Consider the following 16,342-nt stretch of genomic DNA (forward strand, 5'->3'; position numbering starts at 1 on the left):
GGAAACACACCTGTGTAGACCATCATACGTTGCAGTTTCAATGTAGTCATAGCGACTGTCAACCCAGTAGACACGTTTGGCTTCTAGGTCCAGTGTGATGCCAGCCGGCCACCCCAGTTTGCTCCCAATAACTCCGTACCGGTTGGTGCCATCCATGAAAGCTCTCTCAAGGCCCGGCTGTCCATTTTTTGCTTCCCAGTCTGAGAAAAACATATACCTGTGATGGGAAGAAACATTATTAAAATGCCAGTTTTGACTGAAGCTGGATCCTAACACGACAACCTTTTTACCCATTTGATCATTTAAACCCAACAGTGCATGCAGGCCTGACCCCCCAAGAAACTATTAGAGCCCTTTGCTTTTTTAATTAAGTGTAGCACCCACAGCTGGACATTGTCTGCACATGGGTGGCTGTGCATCCCACCAAAGACCAGCACATAATTTAGGACAAGCAATTTCTCTGTAACCACCTGGCTGTCCCTCTCTCTTGAACTACAATATTGGATTACAATAAGAGTCATCACTTACATTGCTCCTCACTAATCTACTTTGGGCAATCTGTTAATCTCAAACACACACCCTTCCCCCCATTATTCCATGCCAGTGGAGCACAACATGCACTGAAGGTCTGGACTGGGAGTGCGTGGGTGGATGAAAGGACGGTGAATGGGACATGCGCTTACCCGACGGTGGGGTCCACTGCCAGTCCTCTAGGGTTTCCCAGGTTTTCGGTGATGAGCGTGACCCGGTTGCTCCCATCAAAGTCCACCATGTCAATCCTGTTGACGCTGGCCTCCACTACATACAGTTTATTGTTCACCCAGTCCACCGCTAAGTTCTCAGGGTAGTCAACTGATACATCTAAAACCACCTGCATGTTGGAGCCATCCATATGCGCAGAAAACACCTGTACACAAAAGATGCCATTGTTGCCAGGAAGTTAGTCCTTAAGTGATATTTACTAATCAGCTATGAGATCACTGGAGATTAGCCTAATAACAGGTTTCTATTAGATCCAAATATTTTCATTGTTGGAGGAAACAGGAAATTCTCTGTTGGTTTTGTAAACCAACACTACAAACATAACCATATAATTTATGGCAGACGTGTATATAATGTGTATATTAAATGCTTATTTTTTTCCTCTAAAATTTCCTATTCATTTACCCTTTGTTAGAACTCTTACATGTTCTTTTATTATCTGCTGATTTGTGGGAATAAAAAGAAAAAAAGAAACCTCTGAAACCTGCCAAGTCGTGCAAATATCTCAGACTGCTAAAGATTTAAACAATTTTGTGATTATTTGAAAACTTTGTAGTGTTTTTCTGCACTTTATAACAAAGTTGAATATTCTCACTAAGCTGTTTTCACATTACAATGCCGTTGACTATTTTAAAATGTCGTTAGTATCATGCTGTCTGTCACACACTACATGTAGCATCAGGATACTATGCAAAGTTGTGGGCTTCTCTCATTAGTAATTCCTCACTGAATTCCAGAGATTTTTGACCTATGGAACATATTTATTTAGTCTTTTATCTCTTCAAAAGTGACTAGGAGAAAATAGAAGTTTAACACAGAATATTATTTTTTGAGATGTGTCTATAGAATCCAACGATTTTACAGTAGCAAGACCACAATAAACTCAAAGACACCAAACAGATTTGATGGGCAAAACCAAAAAGAATCCCCAGTTTTGTGTGTTGAGAGAATATATTTTGAGTCCTGTTGCATTAAAGCTATACACCTGCTAATGCCCCAACACTTACTTAAAATAGAGACCTTGGCACCACACAGCTGACTGCGAAGGGGGACAGCTTTTAGCAGCTTTGCTTCATTTGAAACCACATCCTGACATCTAAAAAGCAGGATTTTCAACTGACCTGTTTAAAGGGAAACTGAAGACAAGGAAAGAGCCGGGTAGTTTAACCTTTCTGGTTGCATTCACATGCCCTGTTTGTGCTCTCCCTACTTCTAATCTGACATGCTGCCATGGAGGTGGCTAATATGCACTGATACCCAGCCGAAGGTACAATGGTTCCAGTTTAAACCAATGAGAACCACATTTCCAGACACAAGATGAGCATGCCAGAGAATGCATACATATGGAGAGGGCTGCTGAAAAAAATACAGCATGATTAGTTCAGACTAGATCAAGTTCCAAAAATTAGACCTTGGTATGTGGACATCATACCTGCCTATCAGACTGCTCTCAAGATTAGATTCTATTACATATCTACTTCCCTTCATTATGAGACAGCCACCATGGGGCCAAAAACGACCCTGTTATTATAGTATCAAAGTTTCTGATATTTTTTAGGATAACGCAAAAAATTTTGGCCTTTTAAGCGAAAGTCTACCTCAAGAATGTGTTCAAAGAACTGAGCTACTGACTGTAAGAGGTTCTTCTGCTTTGCAGTGGTTGTTTTTACAAACAGAAATAGCAGAAAATAGGACATAAAATACCTTATTTTGAATGGTATCAGTCCAGAAGATCAAACGAAGATTATAGTGAAAGTCAACCCCGACCGCGATCCCTCTGTTCTGTGAACTGATCAGAGCATGCTGACTGTTGCCGTGGATGTCGCCCATTATCAGGTCTTTGCCATTAGAAAATATCAAGGAAGGAACTCCAGCTAAAAGAAAATCAAAACACAAAGAATTGTAAGACTTATCAAATCAGAATCATGAACATTCAGTTAGAACCAAAAGTCAAAAACAAGTAATCTGGTTTACAGTAAATAGATTTTCTACGAAAAGATTAGTGTAAATTTACTAAATAAAGCTTATGGGTCATAATGAACGGAGAAGTCACTATTGGACACTACTCTCACTAAAGCTGGAGGGAAAGAGGTCAGTTAAAACTTTTCTGTAAGTGCAATACAGACAAGAGTAACTAAAACAACACTGGCCATGCAGCAATGCACCAGAGAAGAGTGTGGGCACTCGCTGCAGCCACTGACAAAAAACAGAGTTGTGTAAAGGTGGCCCCCTCTGATCATCTTTTGTAAAAACCTTCAACAGTAAAAGCATTTAAGTATAATTGCCGTTTTTAGCCACAAAAAAAACCCTGTGTTGTTTAAGGCAAAGTTTTTGTCGAGCAAAAGGAAATTCACCTCTGAGTTCTGGGCAGGACTGTTGGCGCAGAGTGAGTCTACCTTCATTTCCCATCATCCCTTTTTCTTTCCCGCTAGCTGACAGCCCCTCACAATCCAACCTAACATTACCAGTGCAACAAACACTGCAAGCAGTATCAGAGCTATCCAGCCGTACAGTTTTGAGCCAGATGACATTATTTCGCCTGCTTCTGATTCACCACAATTCAAATGACTTCAGTTTTAATCAAAAATTTTTTTAGATATGTCTTCCTCTATGAGAAAAATTCTAGAAGAACATGTAAAAAAAACTATTTTCATTTGAATAGGTCTTTAAGCTATTACACATCATCAGATGCATCATTTATGTTCTTACAGTCTGAACATAGGATATTTACAACAAAATGATGAGTGCCACTTACTCTGGATGTCAGCTCTACAGTATCTGTGCTGCTCCAGAACATAGCCCTGCAGACAGCTGCAGCGATGTGAGCCGATTCGGTCCTCACACACTTGGTCGCACTCTCCCCACATGGAGCAGTCATCAAAATCTTTACATGGTGCCATAAAAAAGTGGATTGAATGTTTAATTCAATGTACATTAATAATGTAATGGTAAGTTGGGAAATGTAATGAAAGCAAGTTACGGAAGGATTCCTACCTACACACGAGCGACTGTCATTGCCGCTGACAACATATCCAGATGGACAGGAACACGTTCCTCCATCAGGGGAAGCATGACAGCGGTGCTCACAGCTCAAAGAAGCACATCTCCAGATACCTGAACAGAGCAGAAATCAAACCGTCAATGAATATGGACGCTCAAAGTCAGCTTGAAAGAGGACGATAGGCTAACAAGCTGCATTTGTACTGACTGCAGTTGCGGCTGGCAGTGGTGTTGGTTTCATCCTCTCCATCAAGACAGTCAACTCTGCCGTCACACAACTTATCCATTGGGATACATTTTCCAGAAGATGGGCAGGGCCATTCACCCGGGTAACATTCCCGTGGGACATTATCTACAGAAAACATGAATGAATAACCCCTTTATTTTGAAGGTAAAATGAAGTTTAAAAAACAGCAGAGCTTAACATGCAATTGTTTTTGTCATTAAAAACTTTGGATTAAGTATGATTGCGATCTCAAAATCACTTAAAAGTTATCAAAGGGAGTGAAGCTGTGTCTCTGTGTGCGTTTGTTTGTGGGAAGGGGTAAATAGAGGCCTTTTGCAGCCTGTCTCCTAAAAACCCAGTCTTCACAGCCATGTGGAGGAATTCTAAAGCCCTTTGGGGGGGGGCTGGACAACCTTCTTCCACAAAGAGTCATTTGAATATCACACTTAAAAGAACGTAGGCACGAATCTTAGCAAACCAACCAAGGGGACTACAGATGGATCAGGTTTCCACAGCTCAAGCTTTTACTTTTTTTAGTGGTATTTAACCACCGGATTATCTGAGATTTTCTAATCCCAAAATATGCAACGTAAGCACTTCATTTGAACTTCTCCATCCTTACCACAGCCTTTTTCATCTGCGTTGTCTTCACAGTCGTCTTCTCCATCACAAAGCCAAACTTGGTGGATGCAACGACCACTAGGGCAGGTAAAATAGTTCCCTTTGCATGTGGGATATGCTGTTTAGAAAAAACCACAATAACAGTTTGTTTTTCTACTTGGTGAGAAACAGGTCATTATGGATATGGTGGAGTAAAGCAGATCAGCACGAACTGCAGTTGAGCTCATCGCTGCGGTCTCCACAGTCATCATCGTGGTCACAGACGTAGCGTTGAGGAATACACAGTCCATTTTGACACTGAAACATTCCCGCATTGCAGTGCTGTGCTAAAGAAAACAAAACAGAGGGTTTATCTAGGGGTGAGTTTATGCCTTTAGTTGTATTCAATGAGTATAAAAGGCTATTGCGTAAGATTGATCAACTGCTTACTGCAATTGGCCTCATCCGAGCCGTCACGGCAGTCAAGTACATGGTCACACCGCTGTGTCCGGTCGTAGCAGGCCCCATTAGTGCACCTCAGTTGTGTACATTCAGGGTAATCTGTAAGATTAACCCATCATCAGTCCAATGTTAAGCACTCAAATCAGCCTGACAACTGTGCTCTTCTCCGCTTTTACCAAGAAAAGGGGTTTCTGAAAGGGAAGGATGTGAGACTAAAACCTGAAAGAACACCATAACACCAGCAGTTGCCACAGCATCCTTTATGAAACGCTGAGATTACCAAAGCATGCAACGCTGTGAGTACCATGTCGGCACAAGAATGGCATAACAGCTAACTTCAGTTTTACTAATCCACCAAAGAATCTGCAATCAACTTCTGAAAAGAAAGAAGCATATTGTTGCCTGTTCTGTCAGTCAGCTAGCCTCTTAATTCTAACAGATTGATTAAAATACCAGGAAATCCAGAGAAAATAAGAAAAGGGACACCACCCTGAAGAGGACTTACTGCAATGTCTTTCATCAGATCCATCTGAGCAGTCTGCCATGTGGTCACAGCGGTATAGCGCTGGGATGCACATCCCATTACTGCAGGTGAACTGATCACCGGTGCACGTCCTGCCAGCTAAGATCAATCACAGAAGCACACTTGGGTGAAGTTCTCTCCTTTACCACCTTAATTTAAATTTTGTGCAGTCTCACAGGTGACTGCCTTTAGATCTATATCCCTGGTAGTCTCCTAAAACTAAATTGAAGAAGTTTATCAACTGCAGGTAGATTAAAGATTTCAAATAACTCAGGATTCAAAGGCTTTACTGTAATTGCAGGGGCAATTAAATTGTGCACGGTCTGTTAGCAGCAATGCACAGGGCAATAAAATAAAAAACAAGAACACACAAAAGTAGACAATAAAGATAAATAAGAAAATAATAAGAATAAAGTGTGTAACAGAGGAATGATTAAAGGATGCTTCGAGTCCGTATATCCCAAGGGAAGTAGCTGCTTGTGAGTTTTGCCCTTCGATGTATATGAGAACTGGATCAAGTGTGATGTCACCCATAAAAATTTCTTACTTCTGGCTCAAACAAAATCAATCAATTCAGTTAGCATTTTTTAGCGATATGGACACCGCCATCATCAATGTTGTTTCTACGGCAACCATTCTTGCCAATCAGGAATGAGCTTATTGGAAGTCCATACCTCTACCACTTGACTACACAAGTTAAACGTTTCAAATATTCGACCTGAGACCACATACTTTTATTGTAGCATCTGATTGGACAGTTTATAACTTGAATAACTGACCTGGGTTAGCAAAAAGAAAACAATTTTTTTTTAAAGTAGCAGAGCAAGAATTGTTATTCTGACAAATACAAGGACTGAGTAATTGCTGTTTATTTCTCTATAGAATTCTATGGCATTTTTGCTAGAGCCAGCAGGTACATCCTGTTTGGAACGCCAGAGGGGAGGAGTCACTAAGTCCGGTTCTCACAGACAGTCAATGGTCGGCCCTGAAGAGTGAACGATCACTGCAAATGTACTTACGACAATTCTGCCTCTCATCTGATCCATCTTCACAGTCTTCCTCATCGTCACACACCCATACATCTGGGATACACTCGCCGTCACTCAAACACTGGAAGTGACTGTGATCACATGTTACCTGAGCTGTCAAAATATACACACATGACGTCATTTACACCACACATCTAACATTTTCTGGTAAGTAAGTTCAGATACTTGCTCTCAACACTGTTATTATTTCTAAAACCATTGTTTTCCCACTGCATATATGAAGTTTGGAATAACTGTCTGTGATGAAGCATCAAAACAAAAATGTCAATGTTCCTGAAGTCTGACAACAACAAATACATAAATTTATTCAGTTTTAAGTATTCAAAAATTGGAAGACTAAAATGTTCTCATTAATTGCTTAATTAAATCTCCATTCTAACCTTTATTTGTAGTATGGGACCCCCTCTTTCACATTCCCCTTAATCCTACATTTCACTTATTAGTAATAAGGAAAGAGCCAGAATTTTTATAATCAACGCAGTATTTTACAGTCACGAAGACTTTACTTAATTTAAAGATAAATCTGCCGTTGTTTTCCTCAAGCATTCCTGAATGTTAATATGGACTAAGTAAACGGTGTGGTAAGAAACTGCAGAATGTGTAACTATAATACATCAACTTTTATAATGAAAGATAATTGAATGATCTTTAAAAAAATCTAGAATATAGAGCTTTAACAACTAAAGTTGTAACAACAATCTGTCTTTTTTTTAACTAAATGCAAGAATAAATTCTGATTTTAACGACAATAAAGAATTGAGACCACACAACTGTCAAGCATGGAGGTGGAAGGGTTATGATTTTGGCCTGTTATCTTTTTCTGTACTACTACAGACGGTTCAAATTAGTTTTTTGGGTCAAAGACTTTTATAACTTTATAGTAAACGTGTCTGTTTATTATTGCCAAAAATGGACTGATGAATAAAATTTGTTCATTTTGTAAACCAAGTTTTGTCGTTCCATAATGGCTGTATTTTACTGTAATTTCTGGACATGTACAACTTTAAAACAGAAACTGGGGTTCTATATTTTGCAGATACTCACGGCAGTCCTGTTCATCTGAGTCATCTACACAGTCTGATGTCCCATCACAGTGCCAGTCCCCTGGTATACATCGACCTGTCCCACAGCGGAACTGTCCCAATTCACACCCTGCACACATTCAGCCTTCTATCAGTATAATGTCCACATTTCTAAATATCTTATTGGACACTATTAATATGAATTCATATCAAGAAGGTGTTGAGACAGCCCTTCACTGGGGAAACATGTTATTAACTGCAATGACAAGCGTCGGAGACGAGCGTGCCAGCCATCCCACACCCCCGGACAGTTACACAACCCTCACTGCAGTCTTCCCGATCCTCCTTTTGATGTTCTCACAGAGTGGCATCTGTAGAGATAAGGTAGCACTACTCTACCTTCTCTGAGGTTTTCCAGGAAAGATAGAATCAAGCAGCATAGTTGAGAGGCAAAGTACTCCATCAGGTCCAATCAAACAGGAATGTGCATTTCTGATGGTCTGTTTTATGGAGCATGCTGGTTCTGTCTTGATGTGTAATTGGAATAAATAGTGGTACTAGGTGGTACCACAGTCATTTCAACCCAAATTCCTCGGGAGCAGAGGTGGTGACTAGTGCTGGATGTGGGCTTTGTCAATCAGCATTTTGAAAACCATCCTTCTCTTTTATTGAACTTCTCCCAATCAAATATAGGTATTATTTACTTGTATAATATTGATTTTTTTAACCTATTATCAACTATTTAAAGGAATCTGGAATATCTTTATATTTTACTCTGTAAATAGCAATTGTCTTATGTCCGCATGAGCATTTTTCTGAATAAAATTGCTTCCATGTCCAAATTGAGCGAGGTGAAAAGGTGCCAAATAATGCTATCTGTTAGGAAAAAATACGATAATCTCCCAGGCAATGCTACGATATACAAAAATATAATTTCTTGTCTGTGCAGGACCAGGACAACATCTAAAAGAGATAGTCCTGGTCATTAACAAGTGCTTGAATGAAATCTGAAAATCGAGGTGTGTAGATACTATACACGCAGGCCTGAGTTGGCAGCTTGAAACAGTATGCCAGGAAGAAACCAATATGCTCGAAGCTTTCAAATGCAGTCAGTGTTTCCAAGCTGTGTCTTGTGGGAAAAATGACAAGACGACGAAAACAGACGATGAACCTTTCAGCCCTTCAATCTTGAGCAGGAATTCATCTCTGAAAAGTACAAATACTTAATAAAAATAAAAGTAAAAATTACGATTTTCTTTCCCTCCAAGTTGAAAATTTGTAAATAATGGTTGATGCATTTTTATAAAATAGCTGAATTTCTGAAGAATGATTGGAACGAGTCAAATAATCAATGTTTTTATCCCTTTCTCACAGCCTTTTGACTAATTTAATGTTTTCTTTTTCTCTAATTAGCAACTTAAACTCACAGCAGGAGAGAGTACCGCTCTATCTGTGCAAGAGGGTGCCCTGCTATTGCCAACAAAGAAGGGCAGCAGGGAAATTTTCATTAGAATGAAGCGCTGCTAACGCCTCAAACCCCACTGAGAAAGTACTATGGTACAAAAGAGGTGCAAAGGCATGTAAACTCATAACTCTAAGCGTCCCCCAAAAACGTCCTTCTGAGAAAGCGCAGGGAATGTTCTGAGTACAGTGATGTGTAGCCTACAAAATAGTATGATTAAGAAAAACACCTGTTGACTGTTTTTGTCCCGCAGGATTCCTGTTTTGTTGTGTCGCAGCCCTCTGCTCTCAATCAATGTGTATGAAGAAAACAAGTGCTGGCAGAATGAGGTGCTGCGACCTATTTCATATGGAAATCAATGCAGCAGAATGCAGTCAATTGCCAAACAAGTGACTTTGGCTCTCAGTGGTACACTCAAAAGCAGCTAAAAACCGAGGGGCTTTGGCAGTGGCATGGGAGCAGAAGGGAGGCATAAATAAAGAGAGGAATAAAGCCTCTGTCTGAGTAGAACTGAAGAATGCTCCACACTCCTGAGCGCTGTGCGAAGAACCATAAATTAAGCTGTCATAAAGCAAAAATAAAGGTACTTGACAACTCATTTTTGCTCTGTACAGCTCGCCAAAGTTGACCAAACTCACCCCTTTGTACCTTTAACACAACAGACTGGAGGGGTTATAAAAGGATTTTCTCCTGGTTTGATTTGACTGTGTTCCAGTTGCTAACCCACTCTGAGAATTGCACAAGGATTTAGGCTTTTACACCGGAAAGAAGCTGACATGTGCAAGGTTTTATATGCTCGTGCTAGGTTTGAAAAGTTAAAGAAAGAATTCTTATAGTTGTTTTTTTTATTTTTATTTTTTGACTAAAATAAAACTTAAAATAGTTTTTTAAGGCAGGTTATTTAAAACAAATAACTAAACTAATCAAGGCAATACAGGTTTCAAGTTTCCAATGAGAAAAAGTTCCTGGTAATCATTACCGAAAAGAATAACTTCATTCAGCCGTTATTTTTCTCTAAAACAGCAACGCTGTCAAAGAATAGTTAAAAATCCATCAACTGTGAAATCTTCACAAACTATCAAATTAGTTATTAATGCCAGAATAAGCATTTTTGAACAGCATTCCTCTTAACACCTGTATTTGAGAAAGTTACAACAGAAATCATTAACCAAGCTGTTTTGGTAAATAATTGTGTTACACTTAGGATTTAAGATGCTTCTTGTCATAATTGTTTTTTTTATTTTGCATATAGTATCTTTAAAAAGGATAAAATGCCACCATTTACCCTTTAATAGCAAAATAAAATGATTGCATTTGTTAAAAACCTCAAAATCCAGCCCAAAAATATTTATATTTTCAGCCAAGCAGAGTTTGTTAAGGTTTGTTAGTTCATATAAATGCCCGGTTAATGATGAACATTCTGACTATGACATAGTTTTGTTTTAGTCCAGTCATCATTTTCTACTCTTTAGCTGTCATCAGCACATCTCATCAACAATTTCTGCAGCTGCCCAGATTGAAGGGAAATTAGTTTTCGACTCCCAGGGTCAACCCTACTATATTGGCCTGTAAGCATGAGCTCTTCACGTGTTCAGGTTTTGTGTGTGTGCGTGTGTGTGTGTGTAGACCAATGAAAAAGGGTGCTGGATATTTTAAAAGGAAAACTGGCCAAGTGGCCCCTCTCCTTTTTACATTATTCCCCAAACTTCTGTTGAAATGATTCTATTTTGCAGCAGCTGCAGAGTAATTAGTTGCTTGATTCACTCTAAGGAGCTTACATCCTAAGGGTTGAGCAAAAAGAAAGCAGATTACACTTTGAGCAGCAGGATCTAGCTGGGCTAACACAACAAACTGTCACATAAAAAGTTGCATCTGAGCCTTTTGCATCCTATCTTGCACTCAACAAACCCATGTCGTTTTTTCCCTTTTAACTAGTTAGGATCGAGTCAGGGATTTACACCTTAAAGTCCACTCTAGTAAATGAGATTTGTACCAGCAGCTCCGGCTCTTCCCAGATTGTCTGTAAGTCACATGCTCTATTCTGTTACCTAGCAACAGTAAAGCTCGGGCAAAAGTTCCTCAAGAGAACTTCCAATCTCCCTGCAGGCTTTGTGCTCAGCACCATGAGGTAAACCCCAAAGGTCCACAGCAGCCTGCTTCACTTGGAAGCAGCGTTGAAAACATTCATATTTGTGACAAATGTAAACAATGTTTAGTTTTAAAATGTATTTGCAGTGGAAAGGCTAAGATGTAGCAGTTAAGGTTCAGTTGTGATGTTTTTTTATTATGCCGGTGAGCAACAAGTGCACTCAATGAGTCATTCCCAACTTTTTCTCAGAGAATTCTTCAGTTCTGCTGACCTAAAGAGGGAATTTAAAAAGTTAAAAGGAGGTAAAATGCTGCTTACCCTCAGAGTGGCACCATCTAACACAGCATATGAAAAGGAAGAGGAACCTAAGCAGCAGAGCTCTCCACATTCTGGCTGGCCCGTCCAGCTCCGCTGCAGATGGAGGAGCTGTAAGGACTGAAGCTGGGATGCTGGTGCTTTCCTCTGTCTTTCTTGGCCCGCTAGTTGATGAAAAGGGGGCGTGCACAAAGAGCGGGTATGCCGCTCCCCCACACAGACGCAGTCCGCTGGATAAATCCCTCTGGCTGGAATCTGCATAATGCCATGCAGGTCCGACTTGTCTTGAGCGCCAGTGATTTTACACTCCCAGCAGGTTGTCGCTGTTATTATTTTTTACCCACGCTTGGGAACCAAGAGGCGTCTGAATGAGAGGATAAACAAACTGCACTGCAGCACAGTGGGCTAATTGTTTCAGACTTTTACGAATGGTATACATATTTTTTACACTTAAAAACTAATCCAATTTGATTTTTGTTTTCTTTAGCAACAATACGAACGCATTAGTCTGAAATATATAAAACACTTTCTATGACTGTCCAACTTCTCTGCTTCTTGGAAAAGTTTTTAGCGCCGCTCAGCGGCCGAGCAGCGGAACCAACATTAGACCCTTCTCTGTTGTGAAGTCGGAGGGTGGCACCAAAGTGGTTGCTATGGTGACGGAGCAACTTGACGCGAATTAAAGAGAAAATAGAGCCTAAAGAGGACAAAACAGAGTTAATTTTGCATTTTGGGGTAAAATGCTGATATAATGTCTTCACAGGAAAATGTGGACGACCCTAAAGATAAAAGAAGCACAATGGAGGTATGTGAAAATTGAAATAATTCAGTACATCCTTTTACTTTAAAGCACAAAAATCTTTAACTATGTAAATGTTTTCGTAAATATAAGCGTCTAACTCAAAAGCAAGTTGATAAGATCTGTAGTGGATCACTGTGTTATCTGTGAAAGAGTAAACGTGTAAAGTTAACATGCTTTTTCAATAATAATGTAATATAAATAAATATAATATAAAATGTAAATATAATATTAATTTTTTTTAAAATTAAGAATACATTTATTTGAGGACATTTGGGTCTGTTACTAGTTTTTTTTGTTACCAAAGCAAAACAATCCTGTTTACTGTAAATTCATTCAGAAATAATAACACAAGCACACACAAAAATCTGTAACTCAAACATTGTAAACATGTAAAAATGAAAATAGTACAAGGAACTCTGAAAAGTTTTAAATAAAAAAAGTCTTATCAGTATAGAAAGTATTTTTATTAGACTGAAATAATGTATTTTTATCTGAGTTTTGTACAGTGAACAAGGATTGACCTTTTGACCCTCCCTGATGCTCACTACTGCAGCTCACACTACACATCTGATGAACCACTTAGAATCAGACCTTACATTTGCAGCAGAGATCGAACACATTGACAACTGATCCATTCAGGGGGATACGTGGCGTAGTTCGCCATATGAGAAAAAGGTAGTATTTGTATTACTTGGGGCTACTCCGTGTCAAGTCCTTGAGAGATACATTGGTCTGGGAAAGTCCTTCTCTGTATAGCCTACATTTTTTATTTGATCCTTCATTATTGTTAATCTTCCAAATGTTTTTTTTCTTCATTTTGTAGAGCTCAATCTTCTCCAGAATAAAACGCAACTTTATTTTGGCATGCCATTCTTGAGCGATAATAAATGATGCAACTAATCAGACAAAATTAGACTGAGTCTAATGTCTCTCTTCAAATCTCTTTCTTTTCTTACTTTCTTTTGTTCTAGCTGCAGAAGGACAGCATTTTAAAGTCGTTCAAGAATCCCTTGACCTTTGCTATAGACGACTTAGAAGAAAAAAAGATGCTCCGATCCAGGATAGAAGAGCAGTCAAAATTGATATTGCTGCTGAAACACAGAGCAGATGAAACGCTTCTTCGATACCTGGCCATGCAGAACATCAACTCAGAACTCAACGACCAAGTTGCACAAATGCAGAATGAATTGATCAGCAAAACAGAGCATATAGAGGCATTGGAAATCAGATGTAACGACTTAGCCATCGACAAGAACGCCATGGAGTTTCAAAAAAAGCAAAGTGTTCAGTTAATGAGAGAAAACCAACAGCTTCGGTAAGATATCGGGATACTTTTCCCAAAAATTATAGCATAGAGAAGTGTTGCCTCATAACCTCTAGTAAGAAACCTATTTGGTCCTTATTAATATTCTCTATGAAGTTTATAGGACGTACTTATGCTGAATGCTCTGTTTCTGTCACGAACTGGTGGTGGAGGACCCAAATACAGGAGACCAACCTTGATGACAGGAACTAAAACATTTAATTAGCAAACTGAAACATGACAAAACTATGAGGGGAAACAAAACTGTGACGAAACAGAGCAGATGACCTGACAAGGATGAACAGAAACCAAGACACTTAAATAGGCTGAGGGCAATTAACTGAACTGAAGACAGCTGTGGATCATGAACATGAACCTGAAGGTGTGACTGACAAGGAAACCAAAAACATGACAAAGAAAACCAAACCACTGAATCCTTACAGTTTCAGCAAAGCTTTTGAAAAAAAGGAGCTTGAAATGGTTTGAAAAGACACGAGGAAGAATATTTTTTCAAGCACTCTTTCGGCAACTTATAAAAACATATTTGCTAATATATGTATGTAAAGTAATATTAGATCTGGAAATGACAAAACTTAAAACAAAGGATTTGTGGTAAAAGGGAGGAATAGTAGAAGTTAGTGTTCTATCCTCTCCTTTACAAGCAAAAATGATTTCAGCGGGTCTCCTTAGAATGTGCTCTTTTGCACTAAATTCTGTAACACAAGTGTACCGTTTAATAATTGTTATATAACTGTTCAGAAATAAGAATTTACGTGCTTTTATTAATATATAAAAACAATTGCTTAAAATGTTACTTGCGGCAAAGAAATTAGTATAAATATTTGATGCATTTTTGCTGGAAAAACAAGATGTGAGCATTGTTTACTCTAGTTGTGTACTTTAAACAATACTCTTTTTGTTTTAACACTGAAGAAAGGAATTAGCCACATGTGAGTTGAAACTACAAGAACAAGCAGCTCAACTTAAAAGCAGGGAGGAGTTCTTATTGGGTCAGCTGTGTGATGCTCAGCAGCGTCACACTGATGCTGTGAAAATGTGTGAAGGTAAGCCAAAAGCAAAGAAAACAGTTTTTTTTTATAAATAGTGATAAAACAAATGTGCTTTCCTTTTTAAAACAGATTTTGAACAAAAACTAGAAGAGGTGGGAAAACAGCATGCAGTGATGGAATCAAACAAAAAAGAAAGCACATCAAATGTCAAAAAAGGGAAAAACAAACTTCTGAAAATGAAAAAAAGCAAAATAATACAGGTGAGTAAAAGGTTTAAACTACAGGTCTGCACATGAAGAAACAATGAAATAATTTGCATTGAAACTGTCATTTACTACAGGAAAAAGAAGAGGAAATTCGTCAACTTGAAGTCAAATGGAAAGAAGAGAAGAAAGGTCGGATTGAGGCACAGAAAAGGTCGTTGTTTTTACCAAAGATCCCTCATCTGGAACTGTTACCTGTTTGAACAATTTACAGCAACAAGAGTAGAATATGGATAAGGGTTAGAAAAAGAAAAACTTCAAATATGACATGAAAAATAAAAATGTATGTATTTTCTTTTGCAGCAAGTACAGACTGTAACAGGCTGTTTTGAAAACTTTCAAAACTTTCATGTTTGAATTAAAATGGGCATGAATGACAAATGCATACTATTATCAAGATTTTGGCAAAGAAAGTCAAGCTAAAAAGGTCTACTGTAGCTTTTTATCCTATCTGTCTTTAATAACAGCATTTTCCTAAATTGTTTAGCCCATATTGTTTAGCATATCTTTTCTATGCTAAAACTAATCGAAGTGTCTTTGAGTGCCAAGATGAATTACGTTTTTGACTTTTTCTAATTTTTTATTGTAATCATTCTTATTCATAGCTCTCATGTGGCAGTTTATGGAGCATTTGACCTTTCATTTCCTTAGGTTTGAACTGGAGGCAGAAGCAGCAGTCAATACAGATTTAAGAGTGAAATCTCTACAATCCGACCTTGAAGAATCCAAGGCAAAGTTTAAAAAACTAAGCATGGTTGGTCTTAATCTACCAAATTCATGGATCAACAACAATTTAAGGCATAAAACATCCTTATTGATTTTTCTTTTTTGCAGGATTTCAAAGCCCTCACAGAGCACAGCACCAACCTTCTTGAGCAGGAAAGAAACTTAAACAAAAGACTTCGAGATGCGATTGGACAAATCTGATGTTCAGTGTCTGACACTGCAAGCTAAAAAAATATATCATTTGAAAGGATTGTTCACTTTGTTCAAAAACACAACATTTTATAAACCTTTTTTTAATCCAGCATTTTTCATCTTTCCTGAAAGATGTCAATGTTTGTAATTCTTTTCTGCATCTCTCCTGTACTGTAATGGTAGTAGAGGAGCAGATACTGGAACAGCTATATTTAAAAAAGACATACATTAAAGGATATCTTCGTCAAATGCATATGTTAAAAACAATTACTGTTAATATTATTATTATTATTTTTATTTTTTATTTTTATTTTTTAAACTTGTCCTGTCCAACAGCTAGGCAAACAGATGAGAGCTGAGGGCCTCTTGTGTTTGACATATTTTATTTTAACAAGAGGGGTTATTAATCTTCAGACAAACCAAAGGTATGTCTGAATAAACCCCTTTTGTAATTGAGGCCAAACTTTATTAATTTCAATCATGTTTGAAAATCTTTGGTGTTGGACCGGACGGAAAAGGAAAGAGGGGAAGAAGAG

The 16,342-nt window shown here is 38.4% G+C and overlaps 2 protein-coding genes across 13 annotated transcripts in view; one reads left to right on the plus strand and one right to left on the minus strand.

Annotated features, from left to right (window-relative positions):
- The window catches only part of lrp2a (low density lipoprotein receptor-related protein 2a), a 56,051-nt gene extending 44,400 nt beyond the window's left edge, over positions 1 to 11,651 (minus strand). For 5 of the 7 annotated variants that reach the window (XR_013652625.1, XM_011489764.4, XM_020713107.3 and 2 more), the window contains exons 1-13: positions 11,514 to 11,645; positions 7,667 to 7,774; positions 6,593 to 6,715; positions 5,556 to 5,672; positions 5,039 to 5,149; positions 4,822 to 4,935; positions 4,611 to 4,727; positions 3,971 to 4,114; positions 3,757 to 3,876; positions 3,518 to 3,646; positions 2,467 to 2,636; positions 684 to 907; positions 11 to 217 (exon numbers count right to left, since the gene is read on the minus strand). Coding sequence is in view for 6 of the 7 variants with exons in the window: in XM_011489764.4 (XP_011488066.1) it covers positions 11 to 217; positions 684 to 907; positions 2,467 to 2,636; positions 3,518 to 3,646; positions 3,757 to 3,876; positions 3,971 to 4,114; positions 4,611 to 4,727; positions 4,822 to 4,935; positions 5,039 to 5,149; positions 5,556 to 5,672; positions 6,593 to 6,715; positions 7,667 to 7,774; positions 11,514 to 11,583 (1,754 nt within the window). In the remaining variant the exon portion in view is untranslated. Of the gene's footprint in view, positions 1 to 10; positions 218 to 683; positions 908 to 2,466; positions 2,637 to 3,517; positions 3,647 to 3,756; positions 3,877 to 3,970; positions 4,115 to 4,610; positions 4,728 to 4,821; positions 4,936 to 5,038; positions 5,150 to 5,555; positions 5,673 to 6,592; positions 6,716 to 7,666; positions 7,775 to 11,513 lie in introns of all 7 variants that reach the window. The other 2 variants (XM_020713109.2, XM_020713106.3) reach the window with 2 other exon arrangements.
- On the plus strand, positions 11,102 to 15,915 carry zgc:172182 (coiled-coil domain-containing protein 89). 6 transcript variants are annotated; one of them, XM_020713111.3, is made up of 9 exons: positions 11,182 to 11,234; positions 11,445 to 11,497; positions 12,274 to 12,315; positions 13,284 to 13,627; positions 14,549 to 14,679; positions 14,755 to 14,885; positions 14,966 to 15,042; positions 15,540 to 15,642; positions 15,723 to 15,915. In XM_020713111.3, the coding sequence occupies exons 3-9, from the start codon at positions 12,310 to 12,312 to the stop codon at positions 15,813 to 15,815; spliced, it is 885 nt and encodes a 294-aa protein (XP_020568770.1). In that variant the 5' UTR covers positions 11,182 to 11,234; positions 11,445 to 11,497; positions 12,274 to 12,309; the 3' UTR covers positions 15,816 to 15,915. The 6 variants fall into 6 exon arrangements, 5 of the variants coding, with proteins under 5 accessions (XP_078795429.1, XP_020568770.1, XP_078795428.1 ...); XM_078939303.1 differs by lacking the exon at positions 11,445 to 11,497 and having other exon boundaries at positions 11,102 to 11,234; XM_078939302.1 differs by lacking the exons at positions 11,182 to 11,234; positions 11,445 to 11,497 and adding an exon at positions 11,528 to 11,623.
- The last annotated feature ends 427 nt before the right edge of the window (positions 15,916 to 16,342 follow it).

Source organism: Oryzias latipes, chromosome 21, assembly GCF_053564925.1.
Source record: "Oryzias latipes strain Hd-rR chromosome 21, Olatipes_Hd-rR_3.1".
Taxonomy (NCBI): domain Eukaryota; kingdom Metazoa; phylum Chordata; class Actinopteri; order Beloniformes; family Adrianichthyidae; genus Oryzias; species Oryzias latipes.

Bases quoted from the DNA above. Each gene is read 5' to 3' on its own strand.
- zgc:172182 (XM_078939302.1), top strand. From the start codon at position 11,543: ATGAAAAGGAAGAGGAACCTAAGCAGCAGAGCTCTCCACATTCTGGCT. The intron at 12,316-13,283 runs GTATGTGAAAAT...CTTTTGTTCTAG, and splicing joins ATAAAAGAAGCACAATGGAG to CTGCAGAAGGACAGCATTTT. The intron at 14,886-14,965 runs GTGAGTAAAAGG...CATTTACTACAG, and splicing joins AAAAAAGCAAAATAATACAG to GAAAAAGAAGAGGAAATTCG.